Below are 24,951 nucleotides of genomic sequence, written 5' to 3'. Positions count from 1 at the left end.
ACAATTTGGCCCACTATTAAAGCAATTAGAAAACTTAATATTTAATTAACAAGCGTTTTCTGACTAAAGGGTCACCAGCACCTGCGCCACAACCATGTCATGCCAACCACCATGAACATCCACAGAAGCTCTAGTCTCCATCACACAACTAAAATCTCAATTTGGCACCATCATCTTCTTCTATCATGTTGCTTCATCATGATTTGAAGACGCCGGTTCTTGATCACCAGGAGAAAGGTGGGATGATAAGGGGACGAGGACATGGTGGAGCAGAACCCCAGGCGACGATGGTGGTTGTCAGGGGCTAAGAGGAATTGGAGGGGCATATGATTAGAAGGTTGGGGTAGGGCCTCGAGAATGAGGCTTTAAAAAAAAGAAAATCATTTATTGATTATTCTGTTAGAGATAAAACTATTTCACTTTAATGGGGCAGATGACGTTATTGGATTGGAAGGAACACCACCTGCATTGCTAAGGTGTGTGTTCCCATCAACCCCAAAAATTTCTCCCTTTTCTGCACTTACCATTTAATGCATAGGAGAGAAAGCATGCACAATTGCATGCAACCAGCAACCCACAAAGTCAAGACCTGCTTCTAACTTTGTTTGTGGCAGTAGATGTCTTCTCTTGAACGAAGACTTCCTCGCCACAACTGGAAGGCATTCACATGGTCTTCAATTGTTGTCAACACATGACTCATATATGTGAAACAAACACAACAAATAATTATTGGGTAATGCTAGAGAGACTAAATTTGTAGATAAGATTTTGTAAACTAAATGAAATGAAAGTTGATGATTGGATTATTACTTAAGCATTGATAAATGTGCTCATTCATGTTGTGACAAGTCATTTAGTTTGCATATTTTGTTTACAAATTTAGCCTCTCTAGCATTACCCATAATTACTACGACTTAATTAATATTTAAAAATTACAATTAAATGCCAACTAGAGTTAATTTCTAATCTTAGACAAGATTTTATTCAAAAAGCAATATTTTTCAAGAAGTGGAATAGAATTCTCCGTTTCTTATTATACACTGAAATGCAATGTGTTTATTTTTAAGTTGTTGAAAGATCATAACTCATAAGTCAATTAGAAAAGTAAAGTATTTCATGAGCTCCTTTTTTTCCAATTTAATTTGTATTTATGAGCAGGCATGGGCATTGTCGGAAAAGTTGTCGAGTATGCAGTTGAACCAGCCATGCGCCAAGTGGGTTACCTAGCTCACTGCAAAAGGAACCTTGAGAAACTACAGACTCGAGTGAACGAATTAAGTGCTGCTAGAGAGCGGCTAGAACTCGAGGTTGTTCGAGCTGAAGAAAAAGGTGAAGAAATCCAAACTGACATCCAGAACTGGCTAAAACACGAGGTTGAGATCACTGAGAAGGCGAACGAATTATGGAAGCGTGATACGCAGGCAAAGATGAGCTGTCTCCGTGGGGTTTGTCCAAACCCGGTGCTCCGTTACAAGCTAGGCAGGAGATCAACAAAGTTGCAGCAGGCGGTTGTTAACCACTACGCGAAAAGAGATTTCGCTAGCATTTCGTACAAAGTCCGCCCACAAGAGGTATCCATGGTATCTGACAAACATTATGAGGCATTTGATTCGAGGAATTTAACTGTCAAGAAGATCATGGATGAACTGAGAATTCCTAATACCGACCTGATTTTGGTGTATGGTATTGGAGGCGTGGGGAAGACCACACTGGTTGAAGAAGTCCTTAGGCAAGCTGTAAAAGAAAAGTTATTTGCTGATGCGGTTATGGTAAGAAGTGTGCAAAATTTGGACCTTGAAGTAATTCAAAAAGAAATTGCCAGAAAGTTAGGTATGGAAGTTTATGAAAGCGAAACTATGTCAGACAGAGCACTTCGTCTGTGTAACAGGATAAAGGCCAAGAAAGTTCTTGTAATTTTAGACAACATTTGGGAAAGCATTGACTTGCAGAGTGTAGGACTTCCTTGTGTGCCGACTTGTAGAATACTGTTGACATCCAGAACTCGAAAATTGCTATCCACAGAGAAGCGGTTGCAAAAAGACTTTGTGCTTCAAGTTTTAAACGAGGAAGAAGCTTGGCGTTTATTTGAGACGAAGGCAGGTGGTGTTGTTAAAAATCCCAACATACAAACTGTGGCAACTGAAGTAGCCAAAAAATGCGGAGGTTTGCCAGTTTTGGTTGTCACAGTCGCAAGCTCTTTAAGAAATAGAACTACTTTACCAGTATGGAGGGATGCCTTGAGATGCCTAAAAGTGTTTGACAACGAACACTCAGCCGAACACGAAGCATACTCGGCTTTAGAGTGGAGTTACAATCAATTGGATGATCAAAAGCTTAAGCCCCTATTCTTGATATGTGGAATGTTGGCACGTCTTGGGGGAGCCTACGCTACTTTGACAAACTTGTTGAAATATACAATTGGTTTGGGTTTGTTTAATAACATTGACTCAGTGGAGCACGCACAATATGCATTGCACTCGCGGATTGAAGAGCTTAAAGATTCTTGTCTGTTACTCGAATCCGAGGATAATACATCATTCACAATGCATGACATGGTACACGATGTTGCCATCTCGATTGCATCCAAAGGCCAACATGCCTTATTAAGAACATACGGAGATGAGTTGAAGGAATGGCCAAACAATACGGATTTTTTGGAAAATTGCACAATGATCTCTTTGCCTTGCAAAAACATCCCTAGGCTTCCTGAAGTTTTGAAATGCCAACAACTGGAGTTTTTTCATTTGCAATATGATGGTGACATGCTTGAAATCCCAGGTAACTTTTTCGAGGAGATGAGAAAGCTTAAAGTTATGGATTTTACCAATGTGCATATTTGGTCGTTACCTCCATCTCTTCTGCTCCTAGAAAATCTTCGTACATTGTGTTTGGATCAATGCGTGGTGGGAGACATAACTCTAGTCGGACAGCTATCGCAACTAGAAATTCTCAGCTTTATATATTCCAAGCTTAAAGTGTTACCGAAAGAAATAGGGAAATTGACTCGTCTTCGACTGCTGGATTTAAGCTGGTGCTCTGAACTCAAAACGATTTCACCTAATGTTATATCAAGTTTGAAAAGTCTAGAAGACTTGAGAATGAAAAACAGCTTCAACGGATGGGTGCCAGAAGGAGTCACCGGAGAAAGAAGTAATGCTAGCCTTTTGGAACTGAAGGACTTGCCTCGTTTAGCTGCATTAAGCATACATGTTCCAGATGCTAGCAGTATTCCGACAGACTTGTTCACAGACAAGTTAAAAAGATACGAAATATTAATCGGCACTGCGCCAAAATGGGACGATGTGGATGAACCCCTCAATACATTGAAGCTCCACCTCCCAACTGGCTGTGAATTGGACCACGGTCTAGAAATGTTGTTGAAGAGGTCATGTGAAGATTTGTACTTGGATGGGTCGGAGGGAGCTGATAATGTTGTGTACCACTCAGGTAGTGAAGATTTTCAACAACTCAAGCATCTCCATGTGAAAAACAATGCCCAATTTACACATATCATTACTGAGGAGGTATGCCTTTGGTGTCATTCTTTCCCATTTATGCCATTAGTACTTCTTTTTTTTTATTTATTTGAGCGATATAATTTACAAAGAAAAATGAAACAACCACCATAGAACTTCTAGATTTTGTCTGGCTAAATTTACATATATTTGATCATTTGAAGTGGTTCAGTTTTATCTAGTGCGTATCAAGAAATATATGTTGGTATAATTTTTTCATCTAAAGATACCATTTGACTAGATAATAACAATTAATGTGAATTCTCTTCTCTTAAAAATCGAATGTACAAATATTGCAGGTTGTGTTGCCGAACTTAACAAGCTTGGTGGTGGATCAATGTACTGGTTTAACTTTTGTGTTATCGTCTCCCATGGCTAGGAATCTTGTACAACTTGAAAAACTAGAGATAACCGGATGTGAATCAATGGAAGAGATAGTTTCAACAGAAGAATATGGTGAAGAAAAACCGGATGGCATGCTTTGTAAGCTACAACATATGAAGCTAAGAGATCTTCCAAAACTCTCTAGATTCTGCTCAGTAAGCTGTAATGTCCAGTTTCCATCTTTGGAGAGTTTGAAATTAAAGAATTGTACAGAACTGAAAGGATTTGTCTTTGAACCTAAACTTGAGACTGAAGAACTATACTTTCTTTTTGACGACAAGGTAAGATTATTATACTATTGTTTCTCTTTTATTGATCATTATTCTTATGTCTAATATATTTACTTCGACCAAAAAAAAAAAAAAAATCAGAATTTAACAATTTTGTAATTCAAATACAGGTTGGGTTTCCAAAGTTGGAGATATTGTCCATCTTTGGGCTATCTACTTTGACTACAGTATGGCACAACCAACTTGATCCAGACTCTTTCTACAAACTTAGAGATGTTGAAGTTATCGAATGCCATAGTCTAATAAGCATCTTTACACCTAGCATTGCAGGAAGATTGAATGCTTTAGGAAGTTTATTGATAAGTTCGTGCAGTTGTTTAGAGGTGGTTTTTGAGATCGAAGAAACACCTTACACCTCTACGACTCAGTTGAAAATGTCTGGTTGTGAAAATCTAGATTCGGTATTTATAGATGATTGTAAGAGTTTGAAATATATTTTTCCATGCTCAGTGGCTAGAGGTCTTCAACAACTACGAGAGCTAAAAGTGAAGTTTTGTTCTGGAGTGGAGGAAATAATTTCCAAGGAAGAGGGACTAGAAATGATGCCCAAGTTTGTGTTTCCAAATTCAACAAATATTGAATTTATCTGTCTAGCCCAACTTAAGAGCTTCTATCCAGGACTGCATGCTTCTGAATGGCCGCTACTCGAACAAGTGGATGTGCAGGAATGTGGTAAATTGGATATTTTTGCCTCTGAAATTTCAAGTTTCCAGAAGCATAAGTTTGGAGGTCTTTACACTCCAATTAAACACTCTCTATTCTTAATTGAGAAGGTAAAAATACATTACACAATTTTCTTAAACGAAAGTTAGCTTTTCAAGCTAGTTCATAGAAAAAATCTCCTTCTGTCGTTATTTTTGTCGTTTATCATTCTTGCGTTGGTAATATTGCAGGATGTATCATTCCCCAACTTGGAAAACATGACCTTAGGCAGAGACATGGAGATATGGTGTGGTCCATCCTCATCACAGGTGTTTAGGAAACTAAAATCGTTGGTGTTTGAGTACTCCGACCAGAAAGTTTGTTTATTTGAGAATAGTGTACATCCAGATGTGACCTTCCCACATTTAAGTGTTTTGAAGCTTAAGGAAATGCGGAAATTGATGCATCTACACAGCGAGAATTGCCCAGGGGCAGGCCCATTTTTTCCAAACTTGAAAGTTCTACATGTGGTTGCTTGTGTTGCATTGAAGGATCCGGTGTTATCTGTTATTCCCTTCAAGAATTTAACAACTTTGGAAGTAGTTGGTTGTCATAGGTTGACATATTTAACAACTTACACGATAGCCAAAACTTTAAAGCGGCTAAGAGAAATGACGGTTGGGCATTGTAAAAGAATGAGAGGAATAGGGGCAATGACATCAGATGCAGATGATGCAGGAAATGATGGTGAGATTTGTTTTAGCCAGTTGCAAAGTTTGAAACTTTACTCTCTACCACATCTGCAAGATTTCTTCTCTGGAAATTGCATTGTCAAATTCCGATCCTTGAAAACCGTACATATATACAAATGCCCTGAGTTGAAGATTAACAGCCTTGAGTGGAAGAGTTCCCCAGAACTAAGAGTGCAGATAACAGAGGAGGTAGTACGAGATTATTATTGGTGTCGCAAGGATGACGACGACGACGATGATGAAGTTGATACAGATGGTGGTGTTGGTGATGGTAATGAATCTAATGATGATGTTTACTGTAGTGTTGGTGATGGTGATGATATTGCTGATGACGGAAGCTGTGAAGATTCTAATGGCGATAGTGATGGTGATGCAGTTATTGATGATGGGGGGTGGCGGTCGTGGTGGTGGTGATGACAATGCTACACTCAGCATATATGAAAGCAATAGTTTTCTTGCTAACGAGAAATTTTTCACAAGGACTGGAAAGTGGTACACCACGTGTTTTAATAAAAGTGGTGGGAAATTTTATTTTCTAAGTTATTAACTTTTTAGCACACATATCCCACCATTTGTAAAGTGACACGTGGTGTACCACCCCGTGTACCGGTCACACTGAAAAATTTCTCCCTACTAACATGTTTATTATTTTTATCTGTAAAGGTAATTGGTTTTGGGTTTTACAGAACACAATTTTCTCCCATAATTTTTATTCACTTTTCTAACTAAGGGGTTCATGTTGAGACACCCCTGCTGAAGCACAAGAATTTACCTCCAACCAAGAGGCTAATCACAGCACGACACATGTTAACGTCAGAATAAAACTCCTAGAGCCCCACATCGACTGTGCATGAAAGCTGGAGACTCCTCAACTATAAAAGAAGATCATTCCCTCCATAGAATTAATCCCTAATGCCATTATAATACTTAAACTCGTACTTTGTATCATGTAAACTATATATTATTATTGAAAAATCCTCTACCTTCGCGGACGTAGCCCAACTTAGATGACCGGAGCAACCGTGCAAAGTCATAAATGTGGCACTTTACTTTGTTCTAAAGTATCTCCAATTTTGTGCATCAAGATTTGGCATCGTTTGTGCGAAACAACACTTATTCCTACTCTCATCAGCTTTGTCAAGCTAGCATCCATTGTTTGGACACTCTTCTTTGATCAGGTATCCCTCTCCAACATAGGGAGCCAAGGAAACCACAACACCTAGAACGACACCCCTCTCGTGTCTAGCGTGAGGCAATGACTGAAGGAAAGAAAGAAAGTTACTCTTCAAGCTAAGGTCGAGGAGCTGAAAGCTCAGAACAACAAATAGTAATTAGGAGTGAGATCCTCTATGAACAGCATGAAAGGCTCTTTTAGATGCTCCACGAGACTTGACATACCTCGTCTTACGACCCTAGCCTAATTAAACCCTAGCCATCACATGGGCTTTCACATGAGTAGCTAAATGACCAAAACAATATGGGCTTTAAGAAAAAACATAAGACCCGAATAGAATTGAGCCACAAAATTTAACAGTGGATTGCATGTTGGGAGGCATCCACCCATCCTCAAAGGCTATTCCATTATTAAGTTTTTCTTCTTTTCTTGGCTGAGCCAAACGCATTTGTTTTCAAATTACTTGTCATGCATGTGTACTGTCTTTCTAATAGAGATAAAACTCATATGTATTGGTTGGCCCTACCAAATATTTGTCACTTGACTCGCCCCCCATGTGAAAGAATGTTTTAATCAATTTAAAAGTATTATAAAGCAAGTTCACAATCATGTTAACTTTAGCGATCATCACCACTTGAACCTTATGAATAGTTATGCAAACGTTATTCCATTGTCATGTGAATATTAAGGGCTTGTATGGTAGCCTAGACTGGATAAGCCTAGAACAAAGTCTAAGCTCAATCCTATGAAGTCCCACTCATATCTTTTCACGATCTGCCATTTTCTCTATGACCGAATTAACCTAGAAAGATAGTTCCGTTTCTGCAATTCGTTCATCGTTTTCATTATGGTTAAATTAGAGTCAAGTCTTATGCACACTTGCAGTTTCTTCATTGCAGCAACCCATTTTATTTTTATTTTTATTTTTTTATCTTTCTGGTTAAACTACACATAATATAAGACAAGGTTTATATTAACACCCTGCATATTGTTGAATACACCACACATACTAGATACACCACACATTTCCTTTTTCTTTTTTCTTTTCTTTTTATTTTTATTTTTTATAATTTAAACGTATCTTAATACACCCCCACATACTTTCCAATAATACCCTCACACCCCAACCCTCAACATACACCTTAAATTTCCTACATACACCCCATACTCTTCACATCTTAGGTGCAAATACATAAGATCAACCAAAGATTTTATTTGTTTCTTCCAATAGGTGGTTTCTATGTTGTCCCCCCCCCCCTCTCCCCTCTCTTTCAAATAATAAAGATATAGATTTGAGAATCCACCATTAACGAACGAAAATTTGAGAATCCATCATTTTGTGGCAAAAAGGGATTTTTAGAAATGCATAGCATAAATAATGGTTCTGCATTAACTTCATGAATACTATTTTTGGATGGCTTCATAATTTTCCAGAAGCTAGCCTACTCTTTGATAATAAAGAAACCATGAAAATTCGGCAAAAAACTATAGAAAACTACTATAATATTCGGCATGAGCTTGCCTAAACATTAAAATTTTGCTACTTCCCTTCATTGCTTCACAATGTTCTAACCACATCAGAAGAAATAAAACATTAATATTAGTTTCCTCCCTTACCATTAGAACTTAATTAGTGTAAAAACCACTAATAAAAATAAAGCAATATATTGTTGTATGAAACATTTCGTGGTGCTTAAAAGGTCTAAAAGATAGTAAGTCCAAACTACCCTTAAAAATCTGCAAATTGACAATTGTATGCTATTTGTATAAGTCTAATAAGAATGATTTTTTCTTATGATTCTTGTTACAAAGCTATAGGTTTTTGGCGAATAAACTAGCACGTCTCATTGCCAAACTTGAGACAGTAATTTAACATGGTAAATTGTTACATGTGATGAAGGAAGCTGAGAGTGGTTTTGTGAGTTAAAGAAGATAAATAATCTTAGGATGTATATGTTAAAAGTGATATGTGTTGTAGGCCTACATGATGGAACTATTCTAGGGGAATAGAGAGAGGGAGGCCAGCTACAATAAGAGATAAAGTGATTTAATTGTGAGGCGTGTGTTGTATCACCTCATTGTGCCTTTATTTATAGTAGTAGGATAGGTAGAATTCTTACCCTTTTCGGATTACAATTTTTAATAGGTAATTAACTACTAATAGGAATATAAGAGATATTCCTAGATCCACTAGAATTTACATAATCACATTTCTATTCTAAATATGACTGCAACACTCCCCCTTGAGTGTGTAAATACTCAAACAAACATCGCATCAGATCTTCAGTAGATAAGATAGAATAGTTGATGAAGTCGGTGGCACAACGAGCAAATACGATTCTCTAATATAAGAAAGTAAGTATGCATGAGTAGTAAAACTCACAAAACCTCGCTATGGTAAAACCTAGGATAGGTGAAAACTCATGGACTAAGGAGAAAAGTGAGAAGTAGGCATAATATCTAAAACAAACGTCAAACATGATGAAAGTAGTGAACTCAACGGAGTGTGATCATCCTAGGATGGGTGCCTCGTTAAAACCTCGTTAGGTAGCAAAAACCTAGTGGGAAAAATGCTCCTAATCGTAGGAAAAAAAGTACATTAAGATAAAGTAAGTATGCTTCAGGATACTCCCCCTGAGTTAGACATAACTTCCAAATAAGAAAACTACAAGCGATTCAGTTCAGATAATTTATGCGTGCATATTGATTCCTTGGATGAGTTTCTAAAAAGTAGACTTGGGCAATGACTTGGTGAAGAGATCCGCCAGGTTGTCCTAGGAACGGATTTGCTTGACTTCAATGTTCTGATGTTGTTGTTGATGGTGAGAGTAAAACAACTTCGGTGTTATGTGCTTAGTGTTGTCTCCCTTGATGTATCCCTTCTTTAACTACTCGATACATGCGGCATTGTCTTCAAAGATCATCGTTGGAAGGTCAACGATAGATGTAAGACCACTAATTCTTCGAATATGGTCCATAACTGCTCTCAACCAAAAACAGTCACATGATGCTTCATGCAGGGTAAGAATCTCAGCATGGTTCAAAGAAGTCGCAACTAGCGTTTGCTTGGTAGACCTTAAAGATATAGCAGTGTCTCCAACGATAAAGACATACCCGTTTCAGAATGTGCCCTACGTAGGTCAAACAGATATCCAACATCTGCACAACCAATGAGGCGAGAATCAACCCGATGACCGTGAAGGGTGGCGTGTGCTCTTGAGGATTCATAGGTGTAGAACAAGCCCAAATCCATAGTACCCTTAAGGTAGCGGAAAATGTCATTAACACCATTCCAGTGTCTGTGTGTAGGAGCATTGCTGCATCTAGCCAAAAGATTGACAACAAAGGAAATGTCGGGTCTAGTACATTGAGCCAATTACAATAAAGCACCAAGTGCACTTATGTATCAAACTTCAGGCTCCAAAATCTCTTCTTCATCCTCCTTAGAATGGAAGGGATCTCGTTTAGCATTTAATTGTTTCAATCCGTAGAGTGATATTCTCAATCTAATCAAGAGTGTTCCGTGGTCTAGAACTATTTGAACCAGTCAATAGAAGTCCTTCTAGAAATTTCATGTAGATTTTCGTATCTAGATCCCGATAGAGATACATGGTTACCACGTTTATAAGCTGCATATTCAGTTTTTCGGAAACTACCAAATTGATAAGGTAGCGGAACATTATGGCGTCTATTACGGGGGAATACGTTTCCTCGTAATCAATCCCAGGGCGTTAAGAGAAGCATTGTGCTACGAGGCTTGCTTTGTATCCCACTATTTCATTCTTCTCATTACGCTTCCTCACGAAAACCCATTTGTAGCCCATGGGCTTCACATGTGGTGGAGCAAGAGCTACAGGTCCAAATATCTTACGTTTCACAAGCGAATCAGGTTCAACTTGGATTGCTTGTTTCCAGTTTGACCAATCCGTTCTACATCGGCATTCATCAACGGAATGTGGTTGAAAGTCATTGCTAAGTATGATGTCAGTAGCTACTGTGTACGGAAATGCATTGTCGCCGATCATCTCATTCCGATTCCAAACCTCATATAATATTACGTAATGGACCAAAATCTCGGGATTATCGAGAGGTCGGGTTCTCTTATCTAAGATATCACCGTAATCTAGAATAACCTCATGCATTGGAATAGATGAGTAAGCGATGGTCAGATTCAAACTAGGGTCACTAGTTGGTGCCAATTTCCTCTTCCAAGGTTGTGAGTCCTTTGAACCAAAAGGTTTGCCATGCTTCAGGGTAGGAGTAGATGATTAGCTAACCGCCAATATACCAGGCCGCATGGAAGGTGTAGCCTTCCTACCTTCGAGGATGGTTTGGCTTTCCCAGGCGATGTTAGGACGTACGTAGGGTACGTCTATCCTTGCAAGTGCGTTTGCAGCAGGTATATATGATCTTGTCACCTTAGCTAGATAAGTAAAAGCATCTGGCATGCTTTAAACAATGCTTTGAAGATCTATAATTAGTCATTCCTCAGTTTCAGACTAGGCAGTGCAAGGATCTAAATGAGACATAATGGGAGCATACCACGACAATTTGCGGTATTTTACGGGAACGTTAGCATGCATATCTCCCTTTAACGACGGGAAGACTGTCCCATCAAAGTGACAATCTGCAAAACATGTGGTAAAGAAATCGTCTGTCAAGGGCTCTAAGTAACGAATAATAGATGGCGAATCATAATCGACATAGATTCTCATTTTTCTCTAAGGACCCATTTTGGTACGTAGTGGTGGGGCTATTAACACATAGACTATGCACCTAAATACACGTAAATGCGAGAGGTCGGGCTCGTATCCGGTAACCAATTGTAACGATGAATGAGGTTGGGTATCGATGAGCCTCAGGCAGACCAACATAGCTGTGTGTAATATTGCATGGCCCTAGGTAGATACCAGCAATTTGGTTTGCATAACCAAAGTTTAAGCTATCAATTGAAGACGCTTTATGAAAGCTTCTGCCAGGCTGTTTTGGGTGTGAACATGGGGTATAGGATGGTCGACATCAATCCCAATTGACATGCAATAATCATCAAAAGTATATGATGTAAACTCTTTAGCATTATCCAGTCGAATCGACTTGATTGGATAATCAGGGTGGTGAGCCCTTAGCTTAGTAATTTATGCTAGGAGTTTCACAAATGCAGCATTGCGTGTGGACAACAGGCAAACATGTGACCATCTTGTCGACGCATTAACTAACACCATAAAGTATCTAAATGGTTTTCATGTTAGTTGGATAGGTCCCAAATATCCCCTTGAATCTGCTGAAGAAAATTAGGGAGGGCCGTGAATAATCTTTGTATGTGAGGGTACCCAAAGAAAAAGCATTGCATCGCGAAAATCCAATGTAGAGAGGTAAATGATGCCCATGTGATGATTTGAGGATATTACGCATCATATCACGTCCAGGATGTCCCATATGGTCATGCTAAAGCAACAAAGTACTCTGGAACTCAGGCACAGAGCCGGCCACATGGTGGGCTTCTATGCCACTAATGGTTGTGATGTACAACCCACTCGGGAGATGTTCTAACTTCTCGTGAATATGCTTAGGGCCATACTCGTACTAAAGTGATACAAAGAAATTCAAAACCATTCTCTTTAGTGGTTCCAATATGATATTGATTATCTCGAATATCTCAAAAACTCAGCAATGTTCTTCCGGAACGTGGAAAATAGAGGGCCTCTTTAATGGTTAAGATTGTACCATTAGACAACATGATACGAGCCTTTTCGTATCCTTCTATCAGGTTGGATAGGCCTGAGAGGGTTGTTAGAAATGTGTTCTTAGGTACGAAGTTAGTAAAATAGTGTCACTCACGCAAGATGATGTACGTGGTAGCATTATCAGCCAGACAACTAAGATCAAATCCGAAAATTTGGTGAACTTCTGTGCCCTATATTGTTGATGCAGACAATAATGGTGGTGTAGAAGGTCAAATAAGTCTTCTCTAGGAGATTTGATTTAGTTAAGTCCACTTTACAAAACTTAAGCAGTGATCAGATTCTACAAACTTCAGAGTTGCATTCATTCACGAACTTAAAGTCTTGGAAGCGAAGATGTTGTCAGTTGTGTCTTGCTTTAGGCAAGTAAATGTCTTCATGGTGATCAAAATAGTCTGCAGTGCATCATGGATGTGTCTTCGAATGAAGATCATTGCAGTAGCTTTTTGAGCTTCATCGACGGGTTTATCGTCGGTAGGTGCCTCGATGGTGGCTCTAATACCCTTTGCAGTAAGATGGAGCTTTACGTCTTGAACTCACTTCAAGTAGTTTCTTCCAGATCCTTCCAAGCGATGAAATCGAGCTTATTCAAGTTCGACATGTCCCTAAAATGGAAAGTACAACAAAACGTAGTTAGTTATATGGTAATCCATAGACATACATTATAGAACATTCGGGTTCTATAGACATGTATTGGTTTAATTTAAACATGAAAGCTACAGGTTTCATGTGGTAAGTTTTGAATGAAAACTTCGAGTTTCAAAGGCACTAAATATGAAACTACAAGTTTGACTTAGTTTTATAAATGATTAGTTCATAAAGGAGAGGTTCCTACAAGAACACATAATGCAATATGTTGATTTAAGTGTAGTGGATTTGAGTTGCTTCAGGAACTTAAGTGTGAAAGCTTCGAGACTACGAAAGGATGTCAACGGTTCAAAGTATAAAAATAAATTATTGAATCGTTAATGTCCAAAAAATGATCTTCAGGTCAATAATTTTGGATTAATTATCAGATTAATGGACTATAGTTTACTTTTAATTAATTCAATGAATCAGGTCAATAATTTTGGATTAATTATCAGATTAATGGACTATAGTTTACTTTTAATTAATTCAATGAATCGAACCATATAGGGTCGATTGTAGAAGCAGAAAATAATAATAACATTAGGGTTAAAATTATTTAGAATGCCAAAAATTAGCATTGGGTCGAAAAAAAAAAAAAAAAAAAAAAAAGCCCAAAAGGGTTTGGGGTTGGGTGCCGTGAGTAGGGCAAAGCCCTAGAGGCTATTGAGCTTCGTGTTTAGCTACAAAAGCAGCCCACATGTGGCTATAGGCCACGAGCCGAGGTAGAGGAGCCCAGCAGCAACAACTGCTGGTGTTTGGGTCAAATGGGTGGACACGGGGTAGGCCCAGCGAAACGTTGGCCTTGGGTTGATTCTGAGAAGCCTAGCCGAAGCTGGGTTTCTTTGTTATTGGGTCGGTGCGAGCTAAGCCCAATAGATAAGGCTGCAGGTAAGTATGCCGAGGTGCAGGACAAGGCCCAGCAGCATAATGTTTCTGGTAGTTTGGACCGAGAACACATGGACGGGTCCAGGAAGGCTGCGGGCTTCCTTAAGGAGTAGGCTGGGCATTCGGCCAAGGTAAGTCAACCAGGCCGAAGGCCTGGTGTGTCTATATAGTTGTAGCAAGGCCCAAAGGGCTGCAGCCATAGTCTTGACATAAAAACAACGTCATCCTGTTGGCGTGCTCAACACGGCTAGGCAGCAAGCTAGCACAGAGGACTACAGTAATGACATGGTGGTGGTGCGGCAACTGTGCCGCACCGTGCCCAAAATTTTTTTTTTTTTCCGACTAAATTAGGGTTTGAAAAACCCTAGAATTGCTTCTAATTTATTTATATGCTTTGACTCACAAATTCCACATAGCAAAATAATTGTGTAATGAATAAAACACACACACATATATATATATATATATATATATTGGAAGAAAAATATAAATATAGGGGGTTCATGCATCATGGGGAATGTTTTCATGCTTCGTGGACATTTCAAATATCTTATTTTATTTTAAGCGTATCTGATTAGCAGAAAACAAATAAAAACCTTTGAATTTTTGTAGAATAAAGCCTCCTCCTACGATCCTTCAGTTCCTTAGCTTACAGCAAGAGCGTGTTGTAGGCCTATGTGACAGAACTATTCTAGGGGAATAGAGAGAGGGAGGCTGACGGCAATAAGAAAGAGATAATTATTTAATTGTGAGATGTATTGTATCACCCAATTGTGCCTTACCTTTTTAGGATAGGCAGAATCCTTACCTTTTTAGGATTACAACTCTTCATAGGTAATTAACTACTAATAGGAATATAAGAGATATTTCTAGATCCACTAAGATTTACATAATCATATTCCTATTTTAAATATGACTGCAACAATTAGGAGTTTATTTAGAGTTCATTTATTTATTTTTAAAACCTTATAAGGTCGAAATTGTTATTTCATATTAAGGTATATAACCCATTTAATATCAAATTTTAAAGTGGAGTGTATTCATATAATGTGGGATGCTAATAAAAATACCCTAAGACAATGCTAACATTAATTCCCGACAATCATTAGGATTAAGGTACCTTCATTTGATTAGTGCCCCATTTCCGTGATTTAAGCTTAAATCATGGAGTTGTTGCACCTAAAAGAGGCTCAGACATCCTCAAATATTAAATGTTGCGATAGATTTTCTCCCAAAAAAATATCGAGAATTATTTACTTTTTGTTGTTCTTGTGGGGGACTTTTCATGATAGGATGGTGGTTTATGGGCTCAATTTCCATCACACTCTTATCTCCAACCCTAATTAAGCATTTATTACCTAAAACTTTTGGGGCTAAACACCTTTTGAATAATCTTTAATGTGTGGAGTGTGGCTTCACTTGTAGCCCACTATGACACTATCAGTGTGGTGTAATGTAATGGGAAGATGGGGGAGTGCAAGATGAAACTCTAACAACCTCACAAATTTTATTTTTCTATTTTATACGAGCGATATTGAAGAAGAGGAAATTAGACATGAGACTTTGAATATAAAGTAACCATTAACCAACTAAACTATTGTTCCCTTGCAAAAACTCCATGACATTTTGTTTTGCTCTTCATTTTGTTTAGTGGGTAAATGCTCTACCATTCGAGTTCCAAATCCAAGCTAAAAATGACACAACATTAAAGTTGGAACGAAAGATGTGAAAACATAAGAACAATCTTTTACATTTGAAAGGTTCTAACGATCTTTGTATACATAGTAACTATATAGGCCAATGATATTCCTCTATAGTAGTAAATGAGAAGTCTCGTATTCGACTGACATAAATGACGAGTTCAATACCTAATTATGTATGGCATTTTATCTCGTTTAGCTCAAATTCTCTTCTCAAAGTAGAATATCGTTAAAGAAAAAAAAAACCCCTCAAAACATCACAAGAATTAAAAAGGGTCATACCAGAAATCCACATTGATACATAATCACAAGAGTTAGACAGAATCGTTCTGAATAGAAAAGAAACAAGCATTCCAGCCTACATAAGGCCATCTCCAACCGAGGGCTAGGCCAGAGGGCTCTGAAATCTGAGAGGGCCCCACAGAATCGAAGAGGGCTAGAAGGCTAGAGGGCTGGAGGGCTGGCCAGAAATACTGGGAATCCTGTCAGTTATAACCGACAGGAATACGTTTATATTATTTAATATAAATGTATTCCTGTACGTTAAATGCTTAAGAAAAAAAAAATTCAAATGCAACGGCTAGCTGACGTCAGCTAGTCGTTGCATTTGAATTTTTTTTTTATAGTTTTATTATTATTTTATATTTACAAAATTTTTCCTATAACTTTTATTTTTAATATTTTTTTTTAAATTCTATTTTTTCCTATAACTTTTATTTTACAAAATTTGTTTCATTTTTTTTTAAATTCCATTTTTTCCTATAACTTCTATTTCACATAGTTGCTTTATTTTATTTTAAATTCTATTTTTATCCTATAACTTCTATTTCACAAAATTTGTTTCATATTTTTTTTAAATTATATTTTTTCCTATAACTTGCTAAGCCATTATACAACATTAAATTAAATTAAGTAAGATGAAACAACATTAAACAATATGAAATAACATTAAATAACATTAACCAACATACAAATTATACAACATAAAAAAAAAACATTTAACAACATTTTAAAAAACATTTAATAACATAAAACTTAAACGCCTACTCCATGCTTCTTTTGGCCCAAAGATGTGCAACAAGATCATGTTGTAGGTACTTGTTTGTGGCACGAGAACATATCATTCTATAGCGCCTCATGTACTCATTCATAGAGATACTACCAGTTATTGGATTGAAGGGCAAATTAGGCCCATCATATATTTTTGCACGAGCCCTTCTTGAACTTCTTCATCACACTCCTCATCTTCTCGTCTCATTTGCGCCCATTTTGCTTCCAATTTGGAATTGAATGAGGACCCCTAGTTGGAATCTGAAGAGGATCCAAAGTTGGAATTCATTGCAAACTTGAATTGAAAGAGATTGAATTGAAATAGATTGAATTCAAAGTTGTGTGAATTATAGCCCAATATCCACCTTATTTATAGCAAAAGAAAAATTCAAATCCAACGGCTAGCTGACGTCACTTAGCCGTTTTTTTGAATTTCAGTTGTAGTTTTTAAATAATAAATTATGTTTGGCCCTATGGCCCTTTGACCCTTGGTTGGAGACGGTTTTTTGTGGCAGGGCTAAAACGAATCCTCTGGCCCTCTGGCCCTCGGTTGGGGACGGAGGCAAATATGGCCCTGTACTGTTCATTAAAATATTAATATCTTGGAAAATTTTGGAGGGCCAAAGGGCTAAAACGAGCCCTCTGGCCAGCCATCAGTTAGAGATGGCCTAAATACTACTAATAAGGCCACTTGATAATCTTCAACATCCAGCAAATTTGGGTACTAAAACTGGATTTTTGGCTCTCAAACTCTCAATCTTAGACTTAAAACTCATTGTGGAAAGACATGACCGATGTCTTCCGACAACCAAATGCGACACTCAACAGTTTGATTTTTTTCTTCAAGGTCTTTCCTTCTCAGTAACTCATGATTCAGATCCTCTAGTTTCTATCACCCATCCAATCCGACTCATCATTGCACCCCTCCCACTCATCATTGCCCCTTTAGTGAAAAAGTTAAATATTTGATCAAAATCCATAAAACATTATGTCCATGTATATTTATCTGTTCTCCTAAACCCAACTAAATTTGGTTCTTTCATGATTTCAGTGGGTTCAACTAAAACTTAGCATTCCAGAGTGCACATATGAGTAAACTGCAAGAAAGACTATAAAAAGCAGACATATACACAAAAATATGAAACATAATAAGCAATTATAGCAGCTTGAATCATTCCCATACATAGATGGCATCCTAAAATGTCGCAAAAATTTGAGTTTCTTTGGCTACATTGGAACTGATCATTCCTATTCTTGTATGCCTACCCATTTAGAATCCTGAGAAGTTGACCAAAGTTTAAGGTCTAGGCATATAATTGAGTTTTTTGTTCTGTTTAAATTGTTCCTAAATTCTTAGTGAATGAACTTAGTGAAAGCAGGATCCATATCTCATATATCTTACACCAAAGCAAGATTTAGTTATCTTAAAATAAAATAAAATAAAAAAACAAAAAAAAAGAGCCTCATATATACCTATACTAAGACCACCTCTAAATAATGGGACAAAAAAATTAAGTTTTAACCCAAAAACAATTTTTTTGTTCCAACCGTTCTGAGTTAAATTTTTAACCATAGATTATTAAGAAATGAATTTAAGCTGAATTATGTCCATTAAGTAACCTTTAAAAAGTAAAAATTATGTAGATTATCCTAATTTATTTTTATGAACATTTTAACTTTAAAAAGTTAGATTTCGATATATAATGAAAAATCACTAGACTGATTATTCTCTTGAAACAAAGTATTGCATTAACTGTTGATTTAATTTTGGACCGTTAATTTTATTTATTTATTTTTACTGTTGAATTTGTCATATTCGATCTTAAGTTAAATTTAATGTTTTTATAAAGCGGCTAAATAAAATGAGGGTTGGGGATTGTGAAAGAATCATAGAAATAGGGTCAACGACATCAGATGGAGATGATGCAGGAAATGATGGTGATGATTCACTCCCCAAAATAAAGGTGGGATTCTATATCCCTTAGAGTTGGATGTGGCTTTTGGATAGTTGTCCACATGCATGGTAATGATTATAATCATGATTAGTTACTGATACTTTCAGTTCTTGATGTTTAAGTGTTACAAAAGAATTGAAACGTGACATCGAAGGCTTAATTGAGGATTTCATTTCTTTCTCCATAAAGGCCGAAGGAGGAAAGAACAATACAGGAGAAACAACACCACACCAGTAACAACATAGCAGCTAGAAGAAAGATCTCTCCTTCTCAGACCACCCACCTTCCATTTCTTTTACCTTATCTAAAGGCTCTAGACCATCTTCATTGTATTTTGTAAATCTCTCGTACATAGTCAAATCCAATGTAACTTTAATGGACATAGCCAAATTGGTGAACCACTTAAATTCGGTGTATTATTGTGTTTTACTAGATTTATAATACTCTCTGCCTCTATCCTCTAACCATGAAAACACACCACCATCAACCAAAAATAGTAACTTTTGTGCAAGTAGATTAGGCGTGAATCACAAACCTAGGGGTGAAGAAAGCATTTGGAACCAAACAACCAACACCAACACATCAAATTCCTTACAATGGATTCTTCTTGTCATCACGTTACTTAACAAGCTCACCATTGCCAACCTATTTCTTATATCTTTATTCATCAACAGAATCTCTAACAAATTTTTACAGTCCAAAAACCATGAACCCACATATTGTCAAAAAATGCCATCCTACACCTTCAACACCACCAAAAGCCACATTGCCAGCAAGACGTCAGATGTGTTGGGATGCCAAGCTACAACAACAACATTGCCTTTGGCCTATCAACCTCACCAATGGGAGTCATGGCGGATGAAGACGATGTCGCGATTAAGACTCTTACAACCGAGCAAGCTATATTCCAAGAGAATTGCTGATTAAGACTCTTACAACCGAGCAACCGAGCAAGCTATATTCCAAGAGAATTGCTGATTAAGACTCTTACAACCGAGCAAGCTATATTCCAAGAGAATTGCTCTATGGAATTCAAATTGGGTTATGCATCAATATTAGCTAGTGAAGAGGGAGACAAGATTGTGGTTTGTAGTAAGGAAGAAGGGTGTGAAAGGTGAGTGAAAAAGGAAAAGAACTCAGAGAGAGAGAGAGAGAGAGAGAGAGAGAGAGGGAAGTGAAAAAGAAAGAGTGATGAAGAAGGGACGGGTTGTAGAAAATAATGAGAATGGAAGGTTTAAAAGAAAGATGGTAGAGATGGTTCTTTGGGGGAAATTGTACGAGAAGATCAGTGGTGGGTTGAAATAAAAATTATATAAAAATGAGTGTCATAGAAGAATAGAGTGGTTGGATCAACACGAAGAAAACATAAAAGGAGTCTGATTGTGTAGAGAGGGTGGAGGGGGGATAGAAGAAGAAATACTTTTAATACTACATTATATTATTTATCCTTTAGGTTTACAATATAGGTATATACACCTTATTCTATAAGGAAAGTAATTACAAAATATAAAGACACTAAATCCTAAAGATTACAGATTTTAATCCTACTTAAAATAATACTCCAATAACATTTACAATTAAGACTCAAATCAACATTCCCCCTCAAGTTAGTACATAAATATCATACATGTCCAACTTGATAATTGAGTCTTGAAAAACCTTACTAGATACTGCATGAGTAAGAATCAGCCAACTGCTCTCCTGAATTCACAAACGGTATAGGCATAATTTTCCTTTCAAGATTTTCCTTAATAAAGTGTCAATCAACCTCCACATGTTTTGTTCAATCATATTCCAAATTGTCAGCTATCTTCCTTGCAAATTTATTGTCATAATATAACTCCGTAGCCTCTTTTGGTTCAAACCAAGACATCTCAAAAGTTAACGTAACCAAAAAAGTTCACATACTTCTTGTGCCATACCTCTATACTCAGCTTCCACATACGACCTCTGCTTCTTACTACGTCACAGAACCAAATTACCTCCAACAAACGTAAAATACGCATATGTAGACCGTATGTCAGTAACATTGACAGCCCAATATGCATCTTTAAATCTCTCAACCTTTAGATGTCCATGTTTTCCATAAAGTATTCCTTTACCGAGTGCAGACTTTAGATATGCCAAAATTCGCATTACCGCAACTATGTGATCTCCACTGGGCGATTGCATAAACTAACTTACAACACTCACAGCATATGCAATATTAGGACAAGTATGAGATAAATAAATTAACCTCCCCACAAGTCTTTGATATCTACCCCTATCAACAGGAACATGATCAACGTAAATACCCAAGTGATGTTTTTCTTCCATAGGAGTAATCACAGGTTTTCACCCTAATACGAGTACTTCTATTGAAATTTATCAAGCGAGATAGACCATTTCTTTCTGCTCAAATGAATAAAAGTTATTGAAGACCCAATATTTTTTGCCATGCTAGTTGTAAAACATCCCCACATTGGCCTGCAATGTTTCAAGATTCATTTCCCAAGCTAGGAAAGTTGAAGTTGCCCAGCAATATAAAGAGTTGGTGTGGCTCTTTTGCAAACTCAAATCAATTAAGTTTTATGGTGCATGCTCTAAAAAGCAAGTAGCTTTCCTTCAAGGTATTGGGCATGTAGATGCCACCTTTCCAAATTTAAGTGCTTTGAGGCTTGAGGAAACGCAGAACTCGATGTGTCAGTGGAAGAAGAATTCCCCACAAGCAGACCCAAATCTAAGGTAATTTGCAATACCATTTGAGAATTTAACAATTTTGGAAGTTGTCGGTTGTAACAGCTTGAAACATGTAAAAGAATTGATGGTTGGGAATTGTAAAAGAATGATACACACGGAAGAAATTACATGTTGTTTGTTTATTTGTAATGGTCCTCATTTTAAATTTTGTAGTCCTCGTTAGCTCATTTTACTTGTCAACTTCACACATACCAATTCTTTCTCTTCAATGACCTCAATCCTTGAGTCCTTGAGCTCCGACGCAGAGATCCAGAGAAGATCTCGACTCCTCAATTCCTAATGATTTTGGTTTGCCTAGTGGATTCTAGGTTAGGAAATTTCATTCGGTTAGGCTATCATTGAATGTAGAAGAAAGAATAGCAGTAGCTTTTGTTGAACCTCAATCATAAATAAACACGTGTCCAAATAATTAAAACAAAAAATTATAATTAAACACGTGTTTATCTATGATTGGAAGTCCAACAAAGAACTAATATTATTAAATTTGTCACAATAATCACATTCATCACAATAGTAAATAGGCCTGTCCTATTTAAATATTGAATTCGTCATTCGAGAACGACAGTTGACATCTCTCATTCACAACACGACCCCCACCTTTCAATTTTAGATAGGCTTACGCTGCCGTTTTACTGACGCATCATTTGTCAGCCATTATAAACCGAACCCGCTCAATAATCTGTCCAAGTTTGTCCGAGTCGACCCAGGACGAAAATCAAAGCGAAGCCCGGAAGAACAGAAAACGGATTCAGTGTCAACAAAACCGGTTCCGGTTTGAGAATTCATACTTCAGAGTGTGAGAGAAAACACTGCGATACGACACGGTTGCGTTGTGAACCTCCGCTTCGCTTTTGCATTTGGCACAAGAAGAAGAAGATGCTCCGAAAATGTGGAGGGCAATCGGTGACAGAGAAGCGGGCAAGCTCCGCCCAAATTCATTCTCGAATCGAATCAAGTCAACCCGGATCCAAACGCTTGAACTCTCCAATCACAAAGACATCATGTCCCCTCACCGCGGCTCTGTCAACTCTCTCCAGCTCGATTTGACGGAGGGCCGGTACCTGCTATCTGGCACCTCCGATGCTTCCGCCGCCGTGTTCGATGTCCAGCACGGGACCAATTACGGAGGCGGCGAAGCTATCACGAGGCACAAGTGCTTGTTCGCGGTGGATAAGCCATAAGTATGTGGTGTCCTCCGCCGTATGGTATCCCGTCGACACCGGACTATTTGTGATGGGGTCGTACAATCATCACATTAATGTTTGGGATACGAATACGGCTCAGGTAGTGATGGACTTCAAGATGTCGGGGAAGGCGTACCGGACTGCAATGTCGCCGTTGGCAACTTCTCTCATGCTCATTGCTGCCGGAACAGAAGATGTTCAAGTCCGCCTCTGTGATATTGGCTCCGAGGCTTTTGCTCAAACCTTGTCTGGCCACCGCGGTATGTCCAAGAAATTCGCAGAATTAAACATTTGATGCACATTTGATACATAGAAAGTTAGAAAAATTAAACTTCTTATCAATTATCATGGTTATGTAAACACATGAAACATTTTGTTAAAAAACCCAACTTCAATGAAAGGCTGGACCAAAAAGAAATGGAACCCACTAGGCTAATTAATGGCCTTATTGGCTATTGGGCTGGCTGCTTCCAGCCCCCCATCAACCCGTTTGTTGGGGATCTTTCTGTCACCTCCAGCTTGCTGACATCAGCAGCAATTGCTAGTTGATGTCAACTTGCTGTTGAATTTTTCTTTTTAGTCAAAATTTTAAATTTTAAATTTTTTCCTATAAATATTTATGGCATTTCTACACTATTTCTCACATCGTTTCTTACCCTTACATACTATCTTACCTTATTTTATTCAAAATTTTCGCATTCTTTTCATCTCAAACAATCTTTTCATACCTATTTTAATGTCTAAGTTGTTAACATGCAAGTAATATTAAAATATTTAATAAAATTCTATACCAACATGAAATTTAAACAATATGTAACAATACCAACATGTAACAATACCATTAAGTTAAAGAACAAACTTAAAAATAACAAATTATTGAGGGACTATGTTTAGCCCTTTTCGATTGGAGATGGCATATAAATATAATCTGGCACTGATCATTTAAAAATAATTTTTTGTAGAGCTATAATTCTAGACGGGACTATACTTGGCCATTTCGGTTGGAGATCTCCTTAGGATCGTAAGGTTAGGTTTAAGCTCTAGGTAGATTTATATTCTTCCTTTGGGTTCTCTAGTTTTTGTTTACAAAAGTACCAAGTGTTTTTAGTCTTGTTTCTTGGGTTTAACTTATAACGTAGAATAAAGTTTCGTGCATCTAGAGGGTCCTAAGTGTTGTATTTTCATGACTGGAATGGTCTACTTCTAGCGAGTGGGTTTTGCTGACAGGCGGATGTAATCGTGCAATACGTTTTTGGGACGTTGGACGTGCCGGATGTTTTCTTGTTTTGGATCAATCTCAGTCTCAGCTTGGGAAGCGTCCACCCATCCTGGAGCGCTCTGCTACAATTAAGGTTTTTTTCTTTTTTTGGCTAAGCCAAAAATGTTTGTTTTCAAATTACTTATCCCGTATGTGTACCATCTTTCTAATAAATATGAAACTCATATGTATTGGTGGGCTCTACCAAATGAGTTAATTTGTCACATGACTCGCGCCCCATGTGAAAGAGTGTTCTAATCAATTTAAAAGTATTCTAAAACAACTTCACAATCATGTTAACTTTAGCGAGCATCACCACTGGAACCTTAAGAAATTGTCACGCCAACGTTATTCCATTGTCATGTGAGCCTTAAGGACTAGTATGGCAGCCTAGACTAGATAAGCCTAGAACAAAGTCCAAGCTCAACCCTATGAAGTCCCACTCCTATCTCTTCATGATCTAGCATTTTCTCTATGATCGAATTAAGCCTAGAAAGATGGTTCCGTTTCTGCAATTCGTTCCTCGTTTTCATTCTGGTTAAATTAGATTACATCTCCTGCACACTTGCAGTTTCTTCATTGCAGCAACTTTTTTTTTTTTCCTTTACTTTCTGGTTAAATTACACATAATATAAGACAATAATAACATTGATTCCTGACAATCATAAGAATTAAGGTACCATCATTTGATTAGTGCCCCATTTCCGTGATTTAAGATAAAATCATGGAGTTTGTTGCACCTAAAAGAGGGAAAAGGATCCGGCTTGGATCCTTTTTATGGGGATCCTATAGATCTCGCAATCGTGACCGTTTATCGTACATCCTGTGATCAATTTTTGTTAGGTACTATTTATATTAAATTTTAAATTTTAAATTTTGAAATGATTTATGACAATATAATATACAATGAACGGTTACGATTGCATGATCCTTAGGATCCCAGAAAAGAATATGGCAATAATCCTTTTCCTTAAAAGAGGTTCACACTTCCTCAAATATTAAATGTTGTGATAGATTTTCTCCCAAAAAAATATAGAGAATTATCACTTTTT

At 37.5% G+C, this 24,951-nt stretch overlaps 1 protein-coding gene and 1 pseudogene across 1 annotated transcript; both read left to right on the top strand.

Moving 5' to 3' along the window:
* The first annotated feature begins 1,160 nt into the window (after positions 1-1,160).
* On the top strand, positions 1,161-6,012 carry LOC125479365 (probable disease resistance protein At4g27220). Its single transcript, XM_048588600.1, has 2 exons — positions 1,161-3,328; positions 5,262-6,012. Exons 1-2 carry the CDS (start codon positions 1,161-1,163, stop codon positions 5,995-5,997), a joined length of 2,904 nt encoding a protein of 967 aa, XP_048444557.1. The 3' UTR covers positions 5,998-6,012.
* A 15,740-nt stretch (positions 6,013-21,752) lies between these two features.
* LOC125479279 lies at positions 21,753-24,090 on the top strand (annotated as a pseudogene).
* Positions 24,091-24,951: the final 861 nt, after the last annotated feature.

This window comes from the organism of the source record quoted next, unplaced genomic scaffold, assembly GCF_019419815.1.
Source record: "Pyrus x bretschneideri cultivar Hongxiangsu unplaced genomic scaffold, Pyrus_bretschneideri_v1 Contig28, whole genome shotgun sequence".
Classification (NCBI taxonomy): Eukaryota; Viridiplantae; Streptophyta; class Magnoliopsida; order Rosales; family Rosaceae; genus Pyrus; species Pyrus x bretschneideri.
Note: the sequence above shows the minus strand (reverse complement) of the source record. Positions and strands in the feature narration are given on the sequence as shown.